The 27,414-nt window shown below is 39.7% G+C and overlaps 1 protein-coding gene across 2 annotated transcripts in view; it reads left to right on the plus strand.

The window, feature by feature from the left end:
* Positions 1-450: 450 nt before the first annotated feature.
* THBS2 (thrombospondin 2) overlaps positions 451-27,414 on the plus strand; it is a 33,016-nt gene continuing 6,052 nt past the window's right edge. Inside the window, exons 1-19 of one of the 2 annotated variants that reach the window (XM_063390559.1) lie at positions 451-486; positions 1,865-1,939; positions 2,866-3,422; positions 4,918-5,002; positions 9,426-9,619; positions 10,358-10,498; positions 10,729-10,825; positions 11,540-11,710; positions 12,531-12,707; positions 13,440-13,613; positions 14,054-14,181; positions 14,328-14,480; positions 15,530-15,748; positions 18,813-18,920; positions 20,702-20,861; positions 22,329-22,447; positions 22,864-23,098; positions 25,968-26,195; positions 26,651-26,922. In XM_063390559.1, the coding sequence (XP_063246629.1) occupies positions 1,870-1,939; positions 2,866-3,422; positions 4,918-5,002; positions 9,426-9,619; positions 10,358-10,498; positions 10,729-10,825; positions 11,540-11,710; positions 12,531-12,707; positions 13,440-13,613; positions 14,054-14,181; positions 14,328-14,480; positions 15,530-15,748; positions 18,813-18,920; positions 20,702-20,861; positions 22,329-22,447; positions 22,864-23,098; positions 25,968-26,195; positions 26,651-26,922 (3,288 nt within the window). In that variant the 5' untranslated portion in view covers positions 451-486; positions 1,865-1,869. The other variant, XM_063390558.1, reaches the window with a different exon arrangement.

Genomic DNA, 27,414 nt, shown 5'->3' on the forward strand with positions numbered 1-27,414 from the left:
AACTGACCAGGGGCAAGTCTCGGCTTTGGGCTGCCGTACAATTTAAAAATAAAAAGGGTAAAAGTGACAGAACTGAGCCCTCGAGAAGGCCGGGTTTTTCCGCGACGGAGGCACGAGCACCGCGCTCGCAAGCGACAAGCGTTCCCGGGAGAGCCGGGCCTGCCGGAGGGGCCGAGGCCGCGCTCCTCGCCCGCGAACCCGGTTCGGCTGGCCCCGCCGGCGGCCCCGGCCGCGCTCCTTCCCCGCCGCGGGGCCTGGCGCCGCCTCCCGGGGGCCCTGCGGCTCTCGGCCCTCGCCACACCGACGGCTGGCTCGGCTCCCCTCCCCTCCCCTCCCCTCCCCTCCCCTCCCCTCCCCTCCCCTCCCCTCCCCTCCCCTCCCCTCCGCCCCGCTCCCCGGGGGACGGCCGCCGCCGCCCTGCCCGCCCCCCGCACCGCCCCTGCACCGCCCGCCGGGGGCGGGCCCGGGCCGGCGGTGGCCCCGCAGGTAGGCGAGGTGGGGAGGGGGCGGCGGGGGTTATGTCACCGCCGCGGAGGGGCGAGCCGGGGGCGCGCCCCGGCGCCGCTGATTGACAGCGGGGCCCGGCCCGCAGCCCATAAAGGCGTGGGCGCGGGGCGCGGGGCAGTGCAGGACTTGCGACGGCAGCGGCGCAGCGCATCGCGCTCCACTCGCGACCGGCCCCGCCGCACAGAGCCCCAGCGCGCCGTCGGCTCCCCGTGCCAGGTGAGGCGCAAGGCGGGGAGGTGCCGTGCCCGCCGCGAAGCCCCTCGGGCGGCGGAGGAGGCTGTCAGCCCGCTGTCCCGCCGCCCCTCGGAGCTGGCCGTGGGCATCGCGCCGCCGCCGGCCCCGCGGGACTCGGGGTGCGGGGTGAGCGGGGCAGCCGCGGGCAGGCGGGTGTGTGGCACCTGCCCGCAGAGCGCTGCCGCCCAGGCGGGGTCTGTCCCGCCGGGAACCGCTGGGTTCCAGCGGTGAGAGAGGCGTCTTGGCGGCTGCTGGTAGTTGGCGCCAGCGGTGGTACCCTGGGGATGCCAGGTAATAAGAGTTCTGTGAAGAACAAAGAAAATGTAGACAGGAAGCGCTGGCGGCATCCCCGAGTCCTTGCAATAATGTGTGGAGTTGGCAGTGCTGAAGTTATTTGGCTGTACCCGGAGAAATGGATTTCTGCACATTCCGGGGAATGCTTCTGCTCCATTCATTGTGAGCTGAGACACATACGGAGATGCAATTATGTGGTTTATAACTGCACAGTGCTACGGGACAAACCCGGCATCACGTTAAGAGTTGCTTTATCCAGCTATGGTTCGGTGCAGAGGATTGTGTGTGTGTGTATATATATATATGTATATATATATATATATGGATATATGGATATATACATATGTGGAAGACAGAGGAGTTTGTATCATGGCACTGAAAAAGGTACTGAAAAGTACCTCTATTAGTCAGAACTATTAACTGTTTAGATCCCATTATCCTACGAAAATTTTTGGCTGAATGTTGTGCTCCAAAGCAAAGATGTGCTAGCAATAAGCTGTATCTCCTGTAGTGTCATATGGTCTCTATACCAGCTACTGAAATTTTATTAAGAAATTAATATGTGTATTTTCTGTATGTCTTTCCTTTTTATTAAGGACAGTTTCATTAAAAGGATCTTTAAATTTATAATTCCTCTTCACCTGATGTCACATTTTACTTCTGCCATCAAGAGTAGACCCAGAATAAGTGCTACAAGAATCAGTCAAAATAAAAATTCTGATTTTACCTGTATAGTTGCTGTTTATGGCATTTCATGGGAAAAATTGCACTATTTATAGTTGATAAATACAATTTCCCTAATACCTCCTACTTTTTGGTTTATTCCTAGGAGTTATGCTGAGGAGGAGAGGGTTATTGTGGCTTGCTGGCTTGATAACCCTGTGGGTTTCCTCAAACGCTCAGGGTAAGTTCAGACACTTCTTGACTGGATACAGACTAACTCCCAAAGTTAAAAGCTGTAAAGTGTTGGCTTACCTGAACTACAGTGGGCAAAGTAATCATAAAGGGTTTTTTTAGAAGTGCCTAGTATATTTTTGGTAGATATACCTTGCTACTGCTAAATGAAGATTTCACAATGTATCTCAAAATTGCCTTCATTAAAAATTACTGATTAAAATGTATATAATCCCAGAAATAATTGATAATATACTTTGCTATGTGGTGGAAATGTATGGTGAAAGTAACATAAACAGAATCACTGAGTAGTATGAACATTAAAAAAAAAAAATAGACATCTACTGACCAAATATAAGTAGAATACAAATTGGCACAGTGCCAGACCCTCGTTTACATCTCATTTCTTGGTTGCAGTCTTTAAAAGGCTTTTTTTCAGTCATCGTGTAGGCACATGGAGTCTCATAATTTGATTTTCCACTATATGGTAATGAAAATATGGAAATTGCCTCAAATTCCTTATCCATTCATATATATTAAAAACATTTAATGAATAAATTTTTACATGCATCCATGTGTAGGCATATACATGGCCTACAGCATATATATATATATATGTACAAGTATGAACTATATAGTGCTATAAAATATGAAGCCACATGTATAAATGTATAATAAAAAGTATTTGTACGCACAGAAGGAGAGAATTGTCATGTAAATGAAAATGTCAGGTAGAAAATACAATTCACTTGCCTGCTTGTAGGAACAGTTCCATATGGCAAGTTCCAACTGTAGGAACAGTTCCATATGGAAGGTCCTGGTTTTAATTTGTCCTTAATGCCTGTCATATAATTGCAGTTACTAAGTGCACTGTACAGAGCTGTTTCTTGTAAGACTTTTTGTAGACACATTGTCACACACTGTTAACTTTTTCAGATGGTGACAAGGAAGAGGAGACTACCTTTGATTTACTTCAAGTCAGTAACATAAACCGAAAGACAATTGGAGCAAAGGTGTTCCGGGGCCCAGACCCCAGTGTGCCGGCATATCGGTTCATTCGGTTTGACCATATACCTCCATGTAAGCCGGAGAAACTCAAAAAGATCGTAAAACTAATACGGCAGAATGAGGGCTTTATCCTTTCAGCCACCCTGAGGCAGGACAGGCAGTCTAGAGGCACTGTCCTTGCTCTAGAGGGTCCCGGCATCAGTGAGAGGCAGTTTGAGATCATTTCCAATGGCCGGGCCAACACCCTGGACCTTATCTATTGGGTGGATGGCTTCCAGAACGTGATTTCCTTGGAGGATGTGGACCTTGCTGACTCACAGTGGAAGAACCTCACCGTGCAGATAACAGGGGAGAACTACAACCTCTATGTTGGCTGTGACCTTATTGACAGCTTCATCCTGGAGGAGCCTTTCTATGAGCAGCTGAAAGCAGAGAGCAGCAGGCTGTACGTGGCAAAAGGGTCCACTCGGGAGAATCATTTCAGGGTAGGTGACCTGCAGAAGCTTGGGTCTCTGGTGTTTTGGGAAGGTAACTGCAAGTAGTTTGGGAAGATGCAGTAGGTGCAGTTTTGTTGTCCCAATGCCTGCTGGATTTGATGGGGTCACAGGTGTTAACAAGCAGAGTGTGCTGTTATTAATTGCTGGATCTGTGCTGTGTGATTTTTGGGTTCCTGAAAGCAAAGGCAAAGCAAAGTCTAAAGCAAAAAAAAGTGTGCAAAACCAGTTTTTCGTCCTATGCAACCATCCCTTTTCTCTTCCAGATGTAAGACTTCTAGAGATGTTGGGATTTTGTTGGTGATTTGTAGAATTTTTTGCAAATTTCTTGAAGAACTGTTTTTACATTGAAATATATCTATTCAAATAATGAGGACATGTCAATATTTTTAATTTTTATTTGAAAAAAGAAGAAAAAAAAGAATTTTTAATGGAGCTGAAGCTTGTGGTGTTTATCCATCCTGTAACAGAACACCCTGGTCTGCAGTTTTGAATATTTCTTTTCAATTTAAATTTAAAAAAAGAGGAAAAATTTTTTAAAATAAATAGAATAAAAAGTCTCGACCAGTCCTGTGAATGAGATTTTTGTTTTTGTAGAAAACATTTGAGATGAAGCAATTAGAAGCTTTCTGGTTTTCCTATCAAATGAAAATGACCTTCTGCCTCATATAATCTAGTGATGTGACCTGGCCCAACTGCTTTAGGAGGTGGATCCTTTTCAGACACGGCTGAAGTCAGACTTGAACTCATGGCTCCAAAAGTTTCAAAAAGCCCTTTATTTCTCATCATGTTGTGCCATCTAGTTTTCAGCCAGAGCCTGACATGCTGGAGTTTGGCTCCATGGGATGATCAGTTTTGGCAGGGACTTTGGAAATTCTTGCCCACAGCTTTTCCATGCCTGCCTCCATGACTGAGTTACTCCATCAGTAGTGCTCATACAACAGGTTCTGAAGCTGTACCGTTAGGTGGCTCACTGAAACAATCTTTTTTTTAATTAAGTGGGGTTTTTTCTTCTTTGAGTTTTTTTTCTTCCCCAAGTGAAGTAGATACCAGTCTGATACCTGTTTTTGGAGTGTTGTCTCAGCGTAGTGTCAGCACAATGGAGGAGGCAGTGAACTGTGGTGCATGGGAAGGACTGGCTGAGGATGGAAGTGTGATGGTGCAGGAAAGTTGGCTTTAACCCTATGACAAATCTAAACTTCCCTATGAAAATGGAGATTTGAGCTTGTATCAGATTAATATCTTTTATTATGACGTTTCAGAACATATCTAGCTTTGTGTTTTATAGTACTGAAATTGTCTATAACAAAGCTATAACCACTTTTTTTTTTTTCTGTGTGTCAGGTTTAGTGCCTTGTAAATTGTTTTTTATGTACTTGCTTATGTCTGAATCCAGTCAGTAGCATGGAATTGAGACAGGTCAGTTATTAGTTACTCAAAAGTTGATCTTACTGCTTTTAATTGCTTTTTAAAATTATTATTACAGGGTCTTTTGCAAAATATTCAGTTAATCTTTGATACTTCAATAGAGGATGTTCTGCGTAAGAAAGGATGCCAGAGAAGCCAGTCAAGTAAGGCTTTTTTTTATCTTGTTAATACTGTTCAGTTGAATCTGAAAATTAGAAATGTCAGTCGTGAAATATTATCCTGAAACCATGCAACAGATCTTTTTGGAATGAAAAAGAGAAAGAGTTGCTTTTTGGTTGCAATGGCTACTTATATGTTATATGTTTATATGATGTCATTTCTACTGTCTAGCCTATTATTTTAGTTCAGTTACTTAAGTTTATAACTCTGAACCTCTGTTTTTAAGTTGGAAAAAAAGTGTTGAGCCAGAAATTAGTAGAAATGGAAGGGAAAAAAGCATATGTAGGAAAATATATATTTTCACACATGAGTTTTCTGCAATTCTTTGCACTTGAGACAGATAATGTTGGTTCTGAATTCTGCTGCTGACTGTCAATGGGCCAACAAGCTAGTCTGCCATTCTTAAAGACACTGAATTCCTTGGCAATACCTTTGACTGAAAGAGGCTTTGGGTTTGACTCCCAAAGTATTGTTCATCAAAACAACCTCAGGAAAATAAGAAATCAAAGGAAGAGATGTGGAAGGTATGTGTGTTATGGGCTGACATTCTTGGACTGGACGACATTCTTGGACTGGACTACATTCTTGGTAGTCCAGTTCATACTTACCCCGCCAGAAGGGGGGCACTGTATGTGTAGGAGCGTAGTGGATTCCTCATAAAAGAATTAGGATTATTTGTCAAATATGTGCTGAGGTTTTGTACTCAAGCTCATAGGAGGTGCTGACTGTTTTACTTCCCAATGCTTGTAGCTGATGAGAGCTTAGTCAAGAATCAGAGCCAGCTCAATCTGTCAGAGGAATGTTGTGGGTGCACAAGGCAGGACTTCAGGGTTTTGTTTGAAACTCCTGACACCTGAAATGCCACCGTTTGTGTTACTTTGCTAAAATATGTGACATACAGAAAATCAGTTAAGCAGACTGAACTCATTTTTTTTCCTTGCTTATTCAAAACCAATAAACTAAACCGCAGTAGATCTTGACTTCTGCAGAGGAGTACTAAATGTCACCAAGTAGAAATGGGATGTTACTGTACCTCTGCTATGAAGAAGAAACCAGTGGGAGTTTAAGGAATAACTGAGTTCTTCATGCTAATACATACCTTAAGAGGAATTCTTGCACAGCTAACCAACAGATGATATTTTCTTAATGTGTTTTTATCACATCTGTCAATTGCCAAATTTTCAGTTCTATAAATTATACAGATTTGGGGTTTTTTTTTTTATCCTTTCTGGGAATTATTTAGTAAATAATTCAATTCACAACATTTTTACTTTTACTTTGCAACACCAAGAAAACACTACAAGAAGGAAATTTCTTGTGCAGCAACAGAAAGGAACTAATATCACAGTGATGCCATCAAAATTACTTGAGAGGTTTTTTATGTGCATGTCAGAATCTCACATTGCCTATCCTGCTTAATTACATACTCATGGAGTGGGTCAGGTTAAAAGGACCACAGGGTGTCATCACTGTAACCTCCCTGCTCAAGGAGGGTCAGCCAAGAGCACCTGGCACAGGACTGTGTCCAGATGATTCTTGAGCATCTCCAGTGAGGAAGACTCCACAATCTCTCTGGACAACTGTTCTAGTGCTTGGTCACCCACACACACAATAAGGAAGTTGTTCTTATTCAGGTGAAACTTCCTTTGCATCAGTTTCTGCCCAGTGCCTCTTGTGAACAGAGCCTGGCTCCATCCTCTTCAGATATCTATACACCTTGATGAAGTCCCTGCTCAGTTGTTCTTGAGGGTGAACAGGCCCAGCTCCCTCAGCCTTTCCTCACAAGAGGTATCCCTTAATTAACTTTGTAGTCTGTGGCTGGACTCCAGTCTAGGAGCTCCGTATCTTTCTTGTACTGAGAAGCCTAGAGTTGGACACAGTAGTCCAGATGTGGCTGAGGATGAGGAGAGGGGCAGAATGGTTCTTCTCTGCCGTCTCTCCAGTCTGTTGAGGTTCTTCTGAAGGTCTGCACAGCCCTTGGGGGTTTTGGTCGCTCCTCCCAGCTTTGTGTCATCAGTGAACTTGCTGAGGAGGCATCTGTCTCTTCATTCAAGTCGTTGGTGGATGGTTTAAACAATACTGGGCCCAGTATTGAAACCTGGGGGATGGTGCTAATGACAATTACCACAGTTGGAAAGCCATGAATGATGTTATTGACCACAAGGTATTTTCCCATTTTGATGGCTCACTCATTTAACTGAACTACAGGCATCAAGATGACATATTTGTGTGTTAATGTCCCGTAACAGCAGGGCTGATGTTACCAATGAAGTTCCCTCAGCCCTAAGGACACAAAAGGAGACAGGACTGTGTCTTCCCAATGTGTCTTTAAGCCTAATATGGGAATGTGACATATGGTGAAATGGTGGCTAGGGAATGCTGTTTGGTTGGAGGTAGGAAAGTATGTCTGTAGTGTGGTACCTGCAAATCTTTTAGACAGGATTCATACACTGCACTGAATAGGAAAGATGACAAAAACACACCTAAATAGGCACATCAATAAAAACCCTTTCTTGAGTTATATCAACAGAATGATATTTACATATGTGAGAGGATGCGCATTTTGCTCTTCTGGTTTCTCATTTTAATCATCTGGTCCTTAGGAAATTAGCAGGAAGCCAGCAGCAGAGACCTGATTTCCCAGTGATCCCCAGGCATCTTCTTTCAGTCACTGCCAAGTACCAGTAGGAAGTGAGGATTTAGTTCTTCTAACATAGTTTTGGTTTATGTTTCCTGCTGAGATTGCAACTTTATTAATGTCCTCAGAATGTTCCGGTCAAGGCACACTCCATGTTGGCTTGAAAAATATGAAATTAATGATCTGAGAAGTGCTGTGGGGGGATCTGAGAAATCTAGTGTTTCAATGTGGTAGGAAAATTGCATTCTTTCCAGGGAATCAAAAAGCAGCTGAAATAAACTGTTATGACACAGAGTTCTGATCTGCTATGTGGTTTTCTCCCATCCTGTAAATGAAGCTGGACAATTGCTTTGACTTTGGAAAACTGCGAATAATTTTTTGTAGACCTTGGCTGGTGGCAGATGTTTCATAGCTTATTTAAAAGCGCATCAAGCCAATAATTTTAAGTTTGGTTGAGAAGCAGTCACTTAATGTCATATTGTGGGTTTGTTATTTTTTCTTTTACTTTTAAACTTCCAAATGAATGAAGAATACTATGCTTCTGTTTTCATTTCCTTTTATATTTATATATAACACTTTACATTGTTATATATAACACTTTACATTGTAAAGCATTAAGACAAGACAAGCCCTTAACATTTCTGAAGCTTTCCCACCTTCGGTGATTTGTCAACACTGAATGGTATTGGGGTTTTGAAGCATGTGTTTTATGGCACATGTTCCTGTGCTGATTTTTTTCTTTTTAAATTACTATATCCTATGCTCGTCCTTTCTCTTTGGTAACCTTGAGCTATTCCAACATCACCAAATCCGGTAAATAAGTCTTAATAAAGAGATAGGGAAGTATGGATTGCTGTATAGCTGGTACCAACTTTATCATGGAGTCCTTAGGGAAAGCATCCATAAGACATTTACCTGATGAAGATTTAAATGCTTGACTCATGTCAAGCATTTAAATAGACTAGGCAGCATAGACTGTTTTATTTAATTATCTATTTGCTTTTTTTTGTTAATTAAAATCATGCTTTCTGTTATGTTTTTTTTCAGGAATTTACTGTAGACAGGGATGTCTTTTAAAATTATATTAGAACATGTCCAGTTCTCCCTGTCTAGAGCATACAAAGTTCTGTTTTAATTACAATCTGCCATTTTGAGGAGTGTTTGGAGTGACAAATCAAATAATCTGTCTGATCATAGCTTGATCTCCATTTCACTTCAGAATGAAACTATTTTTACAACAGCTCCTCTGAGCTCTGAGCAGTGCAATATAGAGCAGCCCAAAGTCTGGTATACATTGCATAATGGTCCAAATTTGATCCAACTGTGGAATTTATGGACCGAATAAGAGCACCGACTTTCTGCAAGGAAACTTTCTCCTGCCTTTTTCTTTGTCTTGAGGAAATGTGATAGGTCATGAAAAAATCTGAAACCCTTTATGTCTGAGTGGATAAAATAGGCTTGCTTTTTTGATGCTGTGTCCTTTTGTTAGCCTTCTTCATAAATGAATGTGTTGCAGTGCCAACAATTTTGAAGTGAGGGCCATGTGAGACATAGCTTGGCTCTTAATTTTGAAAAGGGAAAGCCTATAATTGGAACCAGCTGACATCTAACCCCTCTTTTATTCTTGGGTATAATAAGCATGAAGCTGTGCCAAAATAGATGTGTTTAAACCCTGCCCATGGGTGCCAATCTGTGATTTCAGCAGGAATCTGTAATCTGTGGAAGAACTTTGTATATGCTGCTCTTCTGTTTTGTTCTCTTGCTCTCAGCTGAAGTGAACACCATCAATGAGAGCACTGAAATCCTTCACTTGGGCCCTGCAGTCACAACAGAGTACGTGGGTGAGAAACCGGCGAAGGCCGAGTTCTGCGACCGCTCCTGCGAGGAGCTGGGATCAATGTTCACAGAGCTCACCGGCCTGCGCATCGTGGTGAACAACTTGGCCGATAACCTCCAGAAAGTGGTAGGTACCTGCAAGTCTGGAGAACTGACAGACGTCTGCTGTGCAGTGCTCTTTCCTTCCTTATTTTATGCCAGGGAATTTAAGAGAGATTTCTGTATTACACATGAACACCTGTTAGTATATCTACATAATGTAAAGATGTCTTCTTTTCATTGAGGCTAATTTGGTAGTTCTTGAGTATAACACTTTAATCAAGGCTTGGCTTTCACAGACTGAGTCTAAAAGAGCACACACACACACCTGCACTCATATACAGGGAAAATCCTTCTAAAGGTTTGGAAATTGAAAGCTAGCAATCCCAACCTTGCTTGCATACTGGTAAAGCCTTATTACCCTGTTTCCACCTTCTTGGAATACATCAGTAAGTGGCTACATGGGGTACGTAAACTGCAAGCAAATGTATGGGATTTTCACAGTTGAAGTATAATGGTCATGTTTTGCTGAAATCTGCCCCTCTTCTTATTCTGCATCAGCTAATTATTTCTGAAGGAATTTTGTTACTAATGCTGTATGTGTCAGGACTAGAATCTTCTCACCTAAAGATGAGCTGTACTAGAGAAAAGCAAAATGGCTAAGGACAGATTTCCCTTAGTATTGTGTTACTGTGTTTGTACCGTTGCCAGAAGAATAGCTATGCAGGACTGAAATACTTTTGATCATCTTCTTTGTGATGATCCTTCCTTTAAAACAGTTTGCTTATGAAATACACAATTTGTTTTCATTAACTTCATCTTCTAGTCTGAAGAGAACCAAATTATGTGGGAACTGATTGGGCCTAACAAAACACTGAAGAACCAACCAGTTTGCTGGCAGGATGGCCGTGTCTTTGCAGATAATGAAAGCTGGATTGTAGATAGCTGCACCAAATGCGTTTGCCAGGTAAGGTTTTGGAAATATTCTTCTCTGCAAAAATGGAGTTCCAGCTCACCTGTCCATGTCAGGTCATATTTACTTAGAGCTTGGCTGGACTTAGTGACATTTATAAAAGTAGTCCCTATGTCCATGATAGAACAAAGCACAACATTTCCACACATGATAGTTCCCCAGGTGCCTACCTTCATTTACCTCTCTGTGAGCATAAATCAGTAATTTGATTTCTTCTCTTTTAGGATTCCAAAATTGTGTGCAATCAAATCACCTGCCCAGCAGTCTCCTGTGCTGATCCAGTGTTTGTTGACGGTGAATGCTGTCCAGTCTGCTCTCACTGTGAGTATTTAGCTGAGGAGAAAGATAGGTAGTCTTTGGCGTTATTTAGAATCACTACTTGTGTTTTTGAAAGCTCAAAACAAGTAAGATGTCAAGACAGGTAAGATCAAATATAGAACTTGTATGTCTGCAAAGATCATACAAAGTAACTTGGGTGCTTTCAGTTACCCTCTGAAGGACTTGGTCTATCTTCATTGATTATATTGGTTGCTTAGAATTAAGATGACAATGTTCTTAGCTACCTTGGGCATAAAATGTTAAAAGCATGCTTCTCCCCAGTCATGTTTCACTTTTTTTTTGCCCAGTCAGAGCATAGGGCATATTCATACAGTGTGCTGTTGATCATGTTCACCATTATGCAGCTTTCAAAGGTGGGGCCACATCTTATCACACTGACTTATATTCTGAAGCCAAAGGCAGTTTGGACTTAGGTTTTGGCTCGGTCCATTCTAGAGATAAGATGTTCTTCCTTCACAGATCAGTGCTTCCTGCAAACATACTGCAAACAAGTTCATGAAGATCCAGGATTCTTATCTGAACTAACCTCTCCATAATTCCATAATATCAGTGGCAGCTTGGGAAAGCAAAATAAGAAAAGGAGAGATCTAAATGTTAAAGTACATACTCTGCAGAAAAAGAGAAGAGAGTATCTTCTAAATAGGATAATAGAGCAACTCTCAAACTATGCACTTTTTCTTATCCTTTGCTCTGCAGCTGATGACAGTGAGGAGGGCTGGTCACCATGGTCAGACTGGACAAAATGCTCGGTTACCTGTGGCTCTGGGACACAGATGCGAGGAAGGTCCTGTGATGTCACCAGGAGTGCTTGTACAGGCCCACACATCCAAACAAGGATGTGCAGCTTTAAGAAATGTGACCATCGCAGTAAGTAATAAATTTCTTCCTTTTTAGAAGCTTCTTTGGACATCTCAAAGCTAAACCAAGTTCAGTCAGGACAGTATGTACTTGAGAAATTCTATATGCACAATTAAAGTAGCTGTCATTAGATTCTTTGTCAGTTTTCCCTGTTCACACATTCTTCCCTTTCCTGACAATTTAGTATGTATGTACAGTCTGGGCTCAACTACATTAAAAAAAAAGATGATGAGTGATCCTTTCTTTAGCATTATGAACTGGAGTATTTTGTTTAAACTCAGTTTGGAGACAACACTTAGTTTGTAAACATGATATGCAAGGCTGTGTTTACATATGCCATTCATTGATTGTTGGGCTGTTCCATTAACTTAGCTGTGTTTAAGAATACAGTAATCATGGAAGATTTCTGTAAAATATCCAACCGCTTTTACGTTTAAGGCACTTACAAGGATAATAATCCAGAAGTGTAGTTATTGCAAATACCTGTGATACCTGGGCTAATATAGCACCTACGACAATATCTAGCAGCTGAGACTGCAAGATGTCCAAATGTGCGTTTTGAAAAAATGTTTGTTTTGTTGGAAAAGTTTATTTTTAAGTAAAATGTCTGACATAATTGTTAGTAATATATTGGTTACTGAAATTCCTGAGAAAGCTATTCTTGAGTACCTGAGCTGGTATGCTGGGCTTCACGAATGAAATGGTGGGAGAGAGGTGAGGCATTCATCAGAGGTGGTGAGAGGCTCATTAGAAGGCTAACCTCACAAGTGAGTTTGTGTTACTGCCGCAGGTGGGCTGTTTGCTTGAGTTTTGCTCTTTTCTCTGGCAGTACGTCAAGACGGTGGCTGGAGTCACTGGTCTCCCTGGTCTTCCTGTTCCGTTACCTGTGGAGTGGGAAATATCACCCGCATCCGCCTCTGCAATTCTCCTGTTCCCCAGATGGGAGGGAAGAACTGCGTGGGAAATGGGCGTGAAACGGAGAAGTGTGAGAAGGTTCCATGTCCAGGTATGTCTGTGGTCTTGAATCGAAAGTAACACAATAATATTCCAGATGAATTCCTTCTCTTTATTCAGATCTAAATGGCAGTGAATTTCTGTGGTGGAAAATACAGTTTTATCTTACAAGTGAAATAGCACACAAGCGCGTTTTGAAAATGAAGGCAACAATGCAGTCAGAGGTTTTGTAAATCTTCCAAGTTATAATTTGGCTTTAAATATTGAGAGTTTGAAAAATTTCCATTTTTGCAACGTATCTCTGCATATCAAAAATAAACACTTCCTTTCTAAAAGGAAGCTGTCTCTGTACTTGTTAGGAATGGGCATAGAATCCCCTAGTAATCAGTTTTCTTCAATATTTATGCATGCATTTTTTACACACGGGACAAAATTAATTGCTATTATAATTCTTTGTTGTTTGTCTATACTTCTAAACCTTTTTTAGAGACCTTTCGTTCCATACACTTTCACTTTCCTTCCATATAATTTTTCCTCCTTTTTTTCTCTTTGCATATCCAGTGAGGGTGGCATGCTGTTTTTTGAACTATTGGCCAAAAAAATGCCTATGAAGCAGTTGGGTGTTTTTCATTTGTTTGTTTCTGAAATACTGCTATCTTAGTGCAAACATCTGCCGTCATCATCCTATGTACATAATGAGAAACTGTCTCTAGTTAGGGATGTGATGAAGGGTTATTGTCCTCACTTTATTGCCTGTGATTCTCTGCTCTTTTGCATCTCTTAGTGAATGGCCAGTGGGGTCCTTGGTCGCCGTGGTCTGCCTGCACTGTGACCTGTGGAGGAGGAATTCGTGAGCGGTCCCGCCTCTGTAACAGTCCAGAGCCCCAGTATGGAGGAAAGCCGTGTGTGGGAGATACCAAGCAACATGATATGTGCAATAAGAAGGATTGCCCAATTGGTTGGTATTCATTCTTTACTCAGTCTGACTAATTACTATTGCTGTTATCTCTTTAAAGGGTAAATATGAAGTGACACTACAGGAATCTGCTAATTATACCTTTGTTTCAGTAGAGGACTTTTAACTATTTTTAGTACTATTTAGTGGGATTTTATTTATATTCGCGATACCAACTTTCTTGAACAAGTACGCCTTTCTTAAATAGGGGTTGAATATGCTGTAATGCATTCAACTGGATGCAGAAATCTGTAATTTTTTCATATTAAATCAATAAAATTAGTTGTAAATGTACTTAATAATCCTAACTTTAGGGGTTTTATAAGAGACTGTTGCATCAACATGATTTAAGCTAATGATCAGACAATACCTGTTTCTTAAATGAGATTTTACATGCCTTTTATGCTCCTTGCTTAATTTTCAGTTTTGTGTGTCTTTGCCAGATGGGTGTTTGTCAAATCCTTGCTTTCCTGGAGCAGAATGCAACAGTTACCCGGATGGGTCTTGGTCATGTGGGGCATGCCCAGCAGGATACCTTGGCAATGGGACCGTCTGTGAGGATCTTGATGAGGTATTGGCTTTGTTTCCATTTCCGTCAGGAAATCACCATGAAAAATGCATTATTTTTGAATTACACAGCCATCTCATTGGTTTCTCCTTTCTTTCTTTCTTTCTTTCTTTCTTTCTTTCTTTCTTTCTTTCTTCCTTTACCTGCAGTGTATAGCTGTGTCAGATGTTTGCTTTAAAGTGAATCAGGTCCATCGCTGTGTGAACACAAATCCGGGTTTCCACTGCTTGCCGTGTCCTCCACGCTATAAAGGAAGTCAGCCCTATGGAGTAGGGCTCGAAGTTGCCAAGACAGAGAAGCAAGTAAGCGATATTGAAGGGAATTTGATGGCTTTGAGTAATTCTCGTCTGAAGTATCTTTGAATGATGGCATAAGATGAACATGGGTACCAAAGAAAAATAGTCTGAAATAAATAACTGTTGTTTCAGAGTACTTTTGTTTTGAGTAACAAAACAGTGAATTTGGGATTGGCTTTTTTAAAGAGTTTGATTTTCTTTAGCCATTTGCTCAGCTGTACCAAATGAGCCTAAAATTCCAGGAGCAAACATTTCCCTGCTTTGCACTCCTTTCTCTTAGCTTAATATACCTGCTCTGGAGAAGGGAAACTGAAGAATTAGGATTGTTTTTTTCATAAATATGCTGTTAATGTCAGTGTTATCAGACAAATGTTTGAAGTTCTCACTCCATAAATGCCATGGGGCCAAAGCTTATTGATGGTAAAGGACAGCAGAAAGTAGAAGTGAGGTTGAAGACTACAGTTTCCTAGAAAAGACAAAAATGTTGAAGTGGAAGTTATGGTTTGCCCTCTCTTTGTTGCTGTTGAATCAATTTGTGGTTAGCTCAGCTTGTGAATTGTACATGTGAACCATCTGTGTAAGATTCTCAAATACTGTCAATGAAAAATGTAGTGATAAGGGAGAGGTAAAAAAACCTACATGAGGTGAACACCAGAATTCTTTAGGATCTTTTTGATTTAAGAAAATAAGGTAGTCGTTTTATACTGTCAGGCAGAACACTACAGAAAAGAAGTGAGTACAATCTCATTTCTGTTGCAGGTAATTTCTGGGGTTTAATGACATCTTGAAGAAGGCAGATACAGTTCTGAAATTGTTAACCAATTTAACTTCTTTTTAAATAATGTCCAATTTTTCCTGTGGTCTGTTCTAATAATTGTCATTGTACATATTTGTTGAAGTTGTGAACTGACAGAGCAGTATGATTTACTAACCAGAATCAAAACAAAGTTTCTGTCTTCAGACTTCTAAATAACTGGTCTGATTTTGACAAAGTTGAGGCACAAACAGTTGGCTGTGATTATCAGGTTTCAGTGAATATGCTCCATCCTTTATAGGTCTGTGAACCTGAGAATCCGTGCAAGGACAAGACACACAGCTGCCATAAGTCTGCAGAGTGCATCTATCTGGGCCATTTCAGTGATCCAATGTACAAATGTGAATGTAGGACAGGTTATGCTGGTGATGGACGCATCTGTGGTGAGGATTCAGATTTGGATGGCTGGCCTAATAATAATTTGGTCTGTGCTGCTAATGCAACATACCACTGTGTGAAGGTAGGTGAAAAAGGTTGATAAAAATGCCATGTGTTAACAAAATGTTCACTTTTTCCTAAATAGTTCCGAGTAACCCTTTTAATTCATGAAGCTGGTGATTGCTTTCAGTAAGATCTGACTGTTACAGCATGCTCGTTTTCTAGGAGATGCTGTGAAATGTGTATTCACTTAATCTGGTAAGATATAGTAAGGGATTCTCAAAATTAAAACCAGAGTCCTCTGCTTTGGATTTCTTCCTACTCAGAATACATGGACAATTGGGATGCTTGTGAATGGAGTTAGTACACTGAGCAGGAGTTGCCTAATGCATGGGTGAGAAGCACACATCTAGTGAGAACCAAACAGGAATCTCAGGGCCCAGGGGAGCGTGAAATCCTACCTGCAGCGCTTGTAAAAAGACACTGACAGCCATGTAAGGGCTAGGGTTCAAAGTGCTGTCTTGAATTACCCTTCCTTTTCAAGAGTTAAGCAGACCACACACTGTGAAATCTGGATTCAGTGCCTGAGATAATTTTTAACAATAGGAACCTAAGAGCGTAAGAATGTGACTAATTAGAGTTCTCCTTATTGCAAAGGCTCACAGGGATAGGATGAGAGATTCAGCTTCTCTCACCCTTCAGAGATGTGAAATCCCAGCTCTCACCCTCCCAAGGGGAATGACCTGCCCATTGGCTCTACACCTGGCAAATGGGACCTGTCCAATCTTGCTGTGCAGCTGTGCTGTTGTACTGAACAATGAAACGTTACTACAGCAATGAGAAAAATCAGCACCTGGGAGCCTAAAAATGGTGGCATGTAGGTTTAGTAGTGTGTGTCCACATGGTATGTTCCCTGGGACCTGGTTCTGTGCTCATCTGAAGCACACAGTAAGTCCTTCTTGGTTTCATGGCCTGAGGTTCCTTCCAGTGGGAATTGCTCAAAAATGGTGAGCCTCTTCATAGGTCTTATCCTGATGTATGAAACCAGGCTGAAAGTTGTTCCATCAGTTTAACAATAGCCCAAATAGCTGAGGGGTGAGGGCACCCCCTGACAGGCAGTTCCCTGGATCCTAGTTCTGAGTGGTGGCCTTGCTGATGGTTGAATGACAGGCACAATACAGAGGGACATACAGTGTTTGCAGCAGCAAATTAAGCAGCTGGGATGGAGGAGTTTTGTCAGAGTAGAAGGCATATGCAGGTGTTCAATTTTAAACACCTACCTATGGGACCACTGACAACCTGTATATGTTCACTAGGCAGCATTTTGCTAATCACTCATGGCTGTAAGGCTTTCTCTTCTGAGGTTTTTGAGGGTTTCTTTTCCCAGACCTGAAACATTTTTGCTTCTCCTCTGTGTTAAAGTGATCTACCTATAAATCTTTTTGAAGTTCTAGCACAAAAGCTGCTTTAAAAATGAGGAAAGAAATGCAAAAATTACTAAGCTCTAGACTACTGTAGCAGATAAAGCACGTACAGATCAAGAGACTAGGAAAGTTTGAAATCAGAGAGAATAAGTCATTTGTGGGAATCTGGGCTCTATCAGCTCAAGAGTTTCAGGTATGGATGGAAATTTGGGCCTCAAATGTTGATCTTTTTCACTGTAATTGATGTCTGTTCATTGTGGATTCAGCCAACTCAGCTGTTGCAGTTCATATATACTTCTTTCAGTTCCTGTCATCAGAATCTGCACGTGTTCACTTGTGATGTAACACAAAGCATTAGTTCTGGTTAAACAGAACATGTTGAACCCATTCAGAAAAAATTGTGTTTCCAAAGATTGTTTCATGTTTTGTGTAATATGTGTTGATCTAATAGACACAAGTGCTTCATTTAAGGGGACCTCCCCACCCACCAACCCTTAAAAAGTATCAAAAAAATCCCAACCTTAAAAATACCATAAATTTTCAGGCCCTTATATTCTTTAAAAAATACTCTTTTTGAATAATTTGATTTTAAAAAACTTTTTTCCTTGAAGTGATAGTGACTGAAAATTAACTTACTTTTGTGACTAGTTTCTCCCATTGTTTCAAAAATTTTGTATCACTGTGTCATTGGTAACTGGAGCTGAGGTGGACAGTCAAGACTCTTCACAGGTATTTGGTAAAAATTTTGGGGATTCGATATTTCACTATATTTCCACAATATTTCCAGTTCTCTTTTTCTTAAATTATCTGTACTATTAGAAACACTGAGATTGAAAACATCCTGCTATAATATTTATTTTTTAGAGTATGTGTTACAAAAGAGATATTTCTGCACTCTTTTGACATATTCAGTTTTGGGTGAGGTAGATCTGGAACATGAGCAAAAATTAGAATAACAAAGTGTGTTTTCACAGATGTATTTATGCATAGCAAGTGGTAGAATTGCAATCCATTTTAGCTGATTTTAGTATTTAAAAGTGCATATTAAAAGTTTGGCAAGCTATTTTACTCTTATTTTTCAGTGTAAATTAAGAATTTTTTATTTAAAAACAATCATTCTTTACAAAGCTGTGATACAAAATAGAGAGATATTTTTGCCTATTATTTTTAAAGCCATGGGAGTGCAAAGGTAGTGTTTTGCAGAAAAGTATAAAGACACTTTTTTCAAAATCCTTTCTTAGAGTGTTCCCCTTCATTGTTGTGTAGTACTTTCCATTGCTGTGTAGTAACTTTCCATATGAACAGCTGTTTCTGAAGACCTTCTCTTGGCTTGTTTTTTAATTTTTCTGGCAACAAAACCTTGTCATTTTTAATGTAATCTTCCAACATATCTCATGAATTGCCTATATAAAGTTGTTGTAAAAGTGCATGTCTGTGCATGTGGTGTGTTTGTTCTCTGCTAGTTCCCTCAAAAATTTACTAGAAATGTCACTGTAATAGCAGCTGGGAAACAGAATGATTTGCCAGCTGCATTTCACTTAATTTACAGTATGAAAGCAGCAAATGAATGCTACCTTTGGCAACAAAAAAACAGGCACTGTAAATAGTACTTTGCTGATTGCTCTTGTTTTATAGTCTCTGGTGTACCATATCTACTCTTCTGCTCAGGCAAGTTATTCTGATATAATGTAAACATAACTTCTGATTATTTATTTTGACCAGGATAACTGCCCCCTTCTGCCTAACTCTGGCCAAGAAGACTTTGATAAAGATGGCAAAGGAGATGCTTGTGATGAGGATGATGACAATGACGGCGTTGAAGATGACAAAGTAAGACATGTATCTGTCTGCAGTACATTTGACCTAAACATCTGATTTTAAGGAAAACCATCACAATAGATGTGAACTTTACTGTTCAGAGCTTCAGCTGAGTTATTCTGCACTTCTTTCCCTGTGAGATGTGTAGTGCAGAGTAAAGCTGTGTTCAGTCAAAGGAGAGTAGAACTATTGAGAGCAAAACAGTCTGGGGAACCCCAGGAACTAATCTGTAACAGTTTAGAGTTCAGTTATGTACATGAAAACAGTTTATTGAAAAGTGGTATTGGATTTTTTTATATTGTAATGGGAGAATGACAAGACTATTGTATTTGAAAAGCTACTGAATGTTACATATATGTTGTTATTTTTATCCACTGTAACTTGTTTCTAAAACAACTATAAACACAGGCAGTATCACAGGAAAATGATAGGAGGAAAATAGCCTGGTTCATACTTGCCCTCAGATCTGCCCAGAAGACAAATTCCTTTACCTGCAGAGCCTAAAAGATAGACACTTAGTCTAAAACTGCTGCCTTGTACATTCAACAAAAAGATAGAGGCACTTTGAGAGTTTGCTTCACCCTGGCTTTTCAGAACATGTGTAGGATGAGTGAATTAGTAACAGAATTTTACTGTTCCTCTTTGTTCCCTTCGGAAGGAACCTAGATGCTCTAGAGCTTCAGATGGTTCAAGTTGGGTAAGAGGTGTGTTCATTTGGTCTCTATTTGGAAAACTTAAAAAAAACCCCCAAATAATCATTTGATAAAGTATAGTCTATGTGTATTTTTAAAATTTGTAGATAGAAATTGTTTTATGAACAGCATAAGAATTTGACTTGCCTCTATATGTTGCCATTGAGTATATGAAATGTATTTCTGGGGAATTTAAAATATTTTGCTAAAAATTATTTCCTATTAAATATGGGGTTTTTTCTATTTAGCAGAGTAAAATATTTTAAAGATGTTTTTCCTGATGACCTCTCTTCAGATTCCATGCTACTGATGTAGCCCTCACTCCCACTGTTTTGGTTTTCTTTCTTTCTTCTTTGCATTGCACACTGAGTAATTTCTTGTGCCTATGCAAAAGTCCATGCACAATTTGGGAATATGTGAAATGTAAGAGTTATTCTTCTGGCAGATTTTGAAACTAAAGTGATAGGAAATTTGCAAAATTCCATTAGGAGGTCTCAGGTCTCATGGTCTCAGAGAAAATATTTTTGGTAAATGAGAGTATTTCATTTTAACATGTTTAAAAACATTTTATATTTTATTATCTTGTTCAATAGAACACAACCAACAAAAAGTCAATACTTGTTTAAATTGAAAAATCATAATATGTAATATAAACTTGAAAATACTAACACTAGTTTGTTTCAAAAAAGTCAGAGTAACAATTCTCGTTGTTTCATTTTTGTTTTTCAAAAATTATAAAATGCAGCTGAAGTTGACCTGACTTTGTAACATGTTCTGAGTTTTTTCAAGTACATGTACCAGTGACACACATTTATTTAAATGTCTGAGTAGAGGTTCAGTTTAAAATGCCTGTTGCTCTCCCTGTGAGATATGGAACACAATTCACATGTTTTGTACAAAACAGACAATGAGCCAGGCTGTCCAGATGCCATCCTGGACCAAGACCACCACCAAGGTTACCACCAAGACCTTCAGTATAGGTACAGCTTGTCCGTTGAAAAAATAATGGATTAATATTTGATTTTTGAACAGGAGTACCACTTCACAGCATGCTCTCATGAGTTGTGATTTACATTGTGAAATCTATTTTTTTCTTACTAGGACAATTGCCCTCTTCTGTTCAACCCTCGCCAGTTTGATTATGACAAGGATGAAGTTGGTGACCGCTGTGACAATTGTCCCTACGTGCACAACCCTGCTCAGATTGACACAGACAACAATGGGGAGGGTGACTCATGTGCTGTGGACATTGATGGAGATGGTATGAATTTCGCTTTTGAGAATTAGGTGCTGTTCCACAAGTGCACTTTGCTTTATGTCCAGTAAGATGCGGTACTTGTTTTTATACGTGGCGTAAAATTGGTCTAGCAGCTCAAAAATGTAGAAGACAAAGAAGGCTGAGGTTCATCTGCCCCGTGTAGTATAGTTGCCCATACGGTCCCTAATGGACTACAATTAATATTACTAAAGAATAAATCAAGCAAGCCTTTATCAACGTAATCTTAAAAAAGAAAAAAAATCTTTCCTTCATTTGTGTTCCAAAGTAATCAGAGTCTAATATGACACTTGTGTTGACTTTTCCTTTTCCTTTTAGGGAGGGAAAAGAACATCAGAGCATTCACACAGATAAGACAATATCCATAGTAAAGTAATCTGTTTTTCTATGAATGTATAAGTATGCAAAACTCACGGTAATCCAATTACACATTTTTTGTATGTTTTAAAATATTGTTAAAAGTCCTTATTTCCTCCATCAGTACATTCCTGTATAATTTCATCAGAATTAAGATGAGGGAAAAACATTTGCATATTGTTCAAAAATCAAAAAATACCTGCGGCATTTCAAGTGTGTGGGGATACAGAAATACTCAAAGTTGAAGAAATCTAGCTCTGGGTTTTCCTCAATAATGTTTTAAACATTTGGATGCTTATCTGACTGCAGCTTCTGCAAATTTTGATGTTCTCTCATCCTCTTTCTGATCATCAGGTTCATACTAGTACTAATGGTAGCTCTGCATTTGAAGAAATATCCAATCGTATGTTATTGGCTGAAAGATTATCCAAATATACAAGGATCATGTAATACAGGGAAGTGTCCTTGTATCTTTCCCAGACAGATATGCCAACATGTGTATATTTCTTTTAATCTTATAATTTTGAAGTAGATTGCTGGTTTTATAATGAAGTTTCCAGAGGAGGAACGGTTTCTTTTGAAAATTCGGCACGCTGTACAATTAATGATGCTATACAATTATGATGCACATGGTCTGGTAAATTATTTAATGCTGAGTCAGCTGAATATTAATACAGTTGTTTCTATACAAAAGGTAAGAAGTTTGAAGATGATATAGCTGTGCATTCTATGCAGTTTCTTAGAGTGGGGGAATAAAATCCAAACCAAAGTATTTTTAAAACATATACCACACCTCTTTACCTGTTATTCAATGAAACGGACTAAATTCTTAAAACATAATCAGCCCTTATTCTTCCATAGAAAAATACATACAGAAAAAGTTGTCATCATAGGAAAAATGGAATTGATACTATAACTTTTTTTCCTAATATTAGTCTTAACTATTTGTAGTGATCATGTTTTAGCAATTAGAAAGCTTATGAGCCCCTTTAGAGCCTTGCTTCTGTACTGGTGACTCCTACAGTCTATGGCTATCTGTGTTGGATGTTGTATCATTTTGATTTTTTTAATATGTCATTGGATTTTTTCCCCTAGACATTTTTAATGAACGAGATAATTGCCCTTACGTCTACAACACAGACCAGAGTGATACAGATGGTGATGGGGTTGGTGATCAGTGTGATAATTGTCCATTGATGCACAATCCAGACCAGGTAAATGATGAAAACAGTTTCCTTAATGGTAACATCAGAACAAGGGCAGAGAAAAGAACACAGGAATTGCTATCAGTTCCTGTACTGGACAGCTGAAGAGGTGGTTCTGTATTGCTCACTTTCACATCTCATGTTGTGAGACCCCTTTGTACCAGATGAAAGGGAAGTGCAGTGATGATTGCTTTAGTTCATCTGCAAATAAAGCCCTGCCCTGCAAATACCCTGGGGACCAGATCTCACCCACTGAGAGAATAAGTAGCCATACTAGCTTGAGGTTATGCTTGTACTTCAGTCATTGTGGTATTTGTCACTACAGAAGCCCTTGAAGAGAAGTGTTGAACAGTCAAGTACCAGGCTGTACTTTCGTATTGAGTAAAAATAATAAAATTACTCTGTACAATTCTTTTTTGGGGTAGACTGATGCAGACAATGACCTTGTTGGTGACCAGTGTGACAACAATGAGGACATAGACGAAGATGGCCACCAGAACAACCAGGATAACTGCCCTTACATCCCCAACGCTAACCAGGCTGACCACGATCAGGATGGCAAAGGAGATGCCTGTGATCCTGATGATGACAATGATGGTGTCCCGGATGACAGGGACAACTGCCGCCTCAGATACAACCCTGGGCAGGAGGACTCAGATGGTAAGAATCAGGTCATATGAATTTCATTTAGTTCTCAGTATCTGATTTTGATCTTGGAGTATTAACATCTGGTGAAGAGAGACTTCACATCAAACTGAGCTGCTTTTGACATTTGAGACACCATGGAATTTGATGGAATTGAACTGGTCAGTTTGGGCAAGGGTTATAGAGCATTAGGAAACATCTTAGACAGGAGTTCTAACATGCACATACATGTAGAAGAAAGCCTTTAACAAATTTTTAAAATCAAAAGAATACATGTTTTTGTTAATATTCTTATTTTCATATTTAATTGAAATAATAAAAGTGTCAGAAAATATTTCAAATAGCTTGAATTACAAATGTCTTAAAAAATGAAAAGTGAGCTGTTTCACTTTCAAAACAAGTTACCATCCGAAAACCAAAATGGAAAAAAAAATTGGTTTCCTGCTCTGTTTTATTTTGAAAAACTATTTTGAAAGACTATCTCTTCAGGATTTTTTAAGTCTAAAAGTACTGTTAATTTTTAACTTTTTTTAAAAATTGACTCCTGAGCAGTTCTTCTCAAATTTTCTTTACAGACTGCTTTAAATATGTCTTGATGATATATATGTCACAGTTTAAAAAAATGGATATGTTATTGCTCTTTTTTTCCTTTTTTTTTTTTTTTTTGGTAAAATGTTGGTCACCTCAAACAGTCCTTCTCTGTGCTTGACATTATTTAAATAATGAAATAGAGATAGTTTCACAATTATAATTTTAATTTTGAAAATGTTTATGATCCTTTGAAAACCACCAAATATGTTTACAAGAATGACCGTTGCAATAAAGGCAGGTAAGCAATTTCTGTTCCAAGTTATACAGCTTGCTGGAGTCATTCTGTGGCTGTGCTGTAGAAACTGAAAGCAGAATTTATTACCTACACAATATGTTTTTAGGTACATTTAGAAAGATGAAATCCTGAGCCTTGTCTGATTTCCTGGTAAAACAGCTGCTGTCAGTAGGAAGTTTCTGGTTGGTAGTCAGTAGTAGCTCTTAATTTATATAACCTTTCAGTCCTGTAGTAGGTGTCCAGAATACTTGCCAGTCCCTGGAATAGCCCCTTAATTTCATAAATCCAGAAAAAGGCTGACTCCAAGATGAGAAAGTTTAAGTCATCCATTACCTGGTTCTTGTAAAGGAAACTACATTGATGTATGGATTAATGATTCAGAAAAACCATACATTTAATCAGTTTAGCCAGCTCATCACTGTCATTAGCAGCAGGTCCAACAGAAATCTTGGAAAAAGGGGTAAATAAAGCCAAAACTTGATCCCATGCTCTTGAAGATGTGAGTTTTAGCATATCAGGATGGGGCCCTGGAGAGAGCTGTTGGATGTGACTGGATAAACAAACACTTTCTAACTTTCTGGACAGGGAATGAATGTTGTCAGCAGCAACTCACTACCAAATGAACATCAGCTGGACTTTTGGTGAATAATTAGATTCTTCTGTGAATTATCTCTTTGATTTGGCAAAGGAAACAAAGTAGGAAATTTGTTCCCTTTTCTCCAATGAGGGCTAAGACAAACAGGTGGAGGAACACACAGCTGGTCAGGATTTGGAGTTGTCTATGGCAGATATCCAGGATGGAAAATGGGACCATTTTACCACGTATCTGATCTGCAGAGAGCCCTGAGATACTAGGTGTTTCAATTTCCTCTAATTACTCTTTTCTTTTTGTTTGTTGACTAAAACTCATTCTGCTTTCTGTCTAAAAGCTCCGTACTTGGGTAACACTGTGTTGGTTAGTCATGGTAACGTAGCTTTCCATTTTTCTGGGAAACATCTAATAGTAGGTCAGTATTGAATGAGCTGGGTCATTGCTATTTCCCACTGTGTTAATTTTTGTGTTCTTAGGGCAGTCATAAAACACTGGGAAAATAAAAGCAAGCAGATGCTCTGCTATGTCAGGATAGAAGCAAATTAGTTGGCAGCACAGGTTTTGCATTAGTAGCCAGTGTAATATCCAGGGGTTTCTGTCATAAAAATTGGAGCCATCTGGAAATTTGTTTCTTATACCTGTCTAGCCATGCTTTTCTACATTATTTTCAGGTCTTTGTGCTATTGTATGCCATGGAATAATAGAGGCATTGGCAATGAGCTTTTTTATAGATGTTTCATTTCACTTCTTGCTATTTGAGGCAAGTCACATCTCCTGGTTTCCATTATTATTATAGGTAAACTAAGAAAGGAAATAATTTTTCCTTCTTCCAAAATATCGAGTGTAGTAAAAGTGTTGAGCAGAAGCACAGCTATAGATGAGCTGTACTTTTTTATTCTTTAAAAAACGTCCTGTAATTCATATAATAAAACTTAATTTTTTCAGTCCTCTGAGGCTAGTCCTGTTGAATGCAGTGCTGCCTTCTTTTCTCATGCATTTTTCTGAAGCCCTATGTTTTTTTAAGTCAAATGGTTCTATCTACAAGTGGAAGAATGTCTAAGCATGTATGCATATTTTACTGCAAAACTCTTCCCCCTTTCTTTCGACATAGAGGTAACACATTTGCAATCTGAAGCATCTTAGATGGATTGTTGCAGGAAGAATCTTAAGACGGTGATAGTAGTCTGAAAAAAGTTTAATATGTTCAACAATGTATAAAAAATAAGTAATGTGTGGAAGATGAAGACTTTAATGCAATTCTTTGAATTGATTTGCACAGCATATATTAAAATGTGGTGTTGTGTCCACATCTGGAACAAATCAAACTGAAAATGTAATGCAAGCATTAGTGAATTACATCGACATAGCAAACTTCCAGCTTCTCCCACCCTCATTCCAAAGTGGTGTATAGACTGGGGCTGGATAAATGGCTAACAATTGCCTCTGCTTATTCACATTGCTTACAGGTGATGGCAGAGGTGATATTTGCAAAGATGACTTTGACAATGACAATGTTCCAGATATCTATGATGTGTGCCCTGAAAACAATGCCATCAGTGAAACTGATTTCAGAAAGTTCCAGATGGTCCCCCTGGACCCCAAGGGAACAGCTCAGATTGATCCCAACTGGGTTATTCGCCACCAAGGCAAGGAACTGGTGCAGACTGCTAACTCTGATCCTGGAATAGCTGTAGGTGAGTACCAGATGTCAGTCATCATCTTTGGAAAAGTAACCAGTGATTCTGTGATAAGGAAAGGGGAAAAAAGGTAGGTAAATGCACTTTTTTGGAGCTGCAAACTTTGGAGTAACCATGGAGCCAGTGTATACGCCTCAAGTATAAACAGCTCAATGCTGCCTGCATTTGTTGTCCATTCATCTCATCACTTACTGTTACATAGATAAAATACACAACAGAAAAAATTTATATAACTATAGTGCCTACTGTCTTCAATGCCCCTTGTAAGCAACTTATTTCTCTCCAGAAGTCTCCATGCAGGCAAGTGTAGTTACCTCCTCTTCTGCAGGTGAGAAAACTGAGAAAAACCACTTATGTCTCCTGCCAAAATTCAGGCTGTAGCTAGGACTCTTGGGTGTGTGTAAGTGGACCCAGCACTGTAACTCAATGGTTTGTCTCTTGTCCTCTCCCAGGCTACGACGAGTTCAGCTCTGTTGACTTCAGTGGGACGTTCTACGTTAACACCGACCGTGACGATGACTATGCTGGCTTTGTGTTTGGCTACCAGTCCAGCAGTCGATTTTACGTTCTGATGTGGAAGCAGGTCACTCAGACCTACTGGGAGGACAAACCCACCAGGGCTTATGGCTATTCTGGTGTGTCGCTCAAAGTAGTGAATTCAACAACTGGTACTGGTGAACACTTACGAAATGCTCTCTGGCACACAGGAAACACCCCTGGACAGGTGAGAGATTAAAAACTTCAGGCCAACAGTGCATGATTAATGTTTTAAAAATAAGGGACATGTTTCAAGAAGAATTTCCTTTCACACCTCAATTTTTGCAGATATTTATCAGTTTTTCTTCAATTCCCTTATTAGTAGTGTCAATAGTAACACATGCATTGATTGTATTTCAAAGAAAATCACATGTATAAAAGGAAATATGAGATGTGATCAAAAGTAAAATGAGAGAGTTGTCTCAGTTATTCATAAATCCTTTGCTCCTTCTGTATTGGCACTTGCTTCTTTGGTGTTCCAGCTTGTTTGAATTATACATGGTTTAGAGTACAGTAAGCAGAGACAGAAAAAGAGAAAAGACATTTTAAAAAGAAAAAGTGCTGCTGTTGCAAATGGAAGAAATGTTCCAATGGAAGAAACGTGTGCATTTTGGAAATTAGGTTAGTAGGGCTTCAGATGTGGATAGGAATTGACAGGACTGAGTGGAAATCTTCAAGG

The sequence above is a fragment of the Prinia subflava genome, chromosome 2, assembly GCF_021018805.1.
Source record: "Prinia subflava isolate CZ2003 ecotype Zambia chromosome 2, Cam_Psub_1.2, whole genome shotgun sequence".
Classification (NCBI taxonomy): domain Eukaryota; kingdom Metazoa; phylum Chordata; class Aves; order Passeriformes; family Cisticolidae; genus Prinia; species Prinia subflava.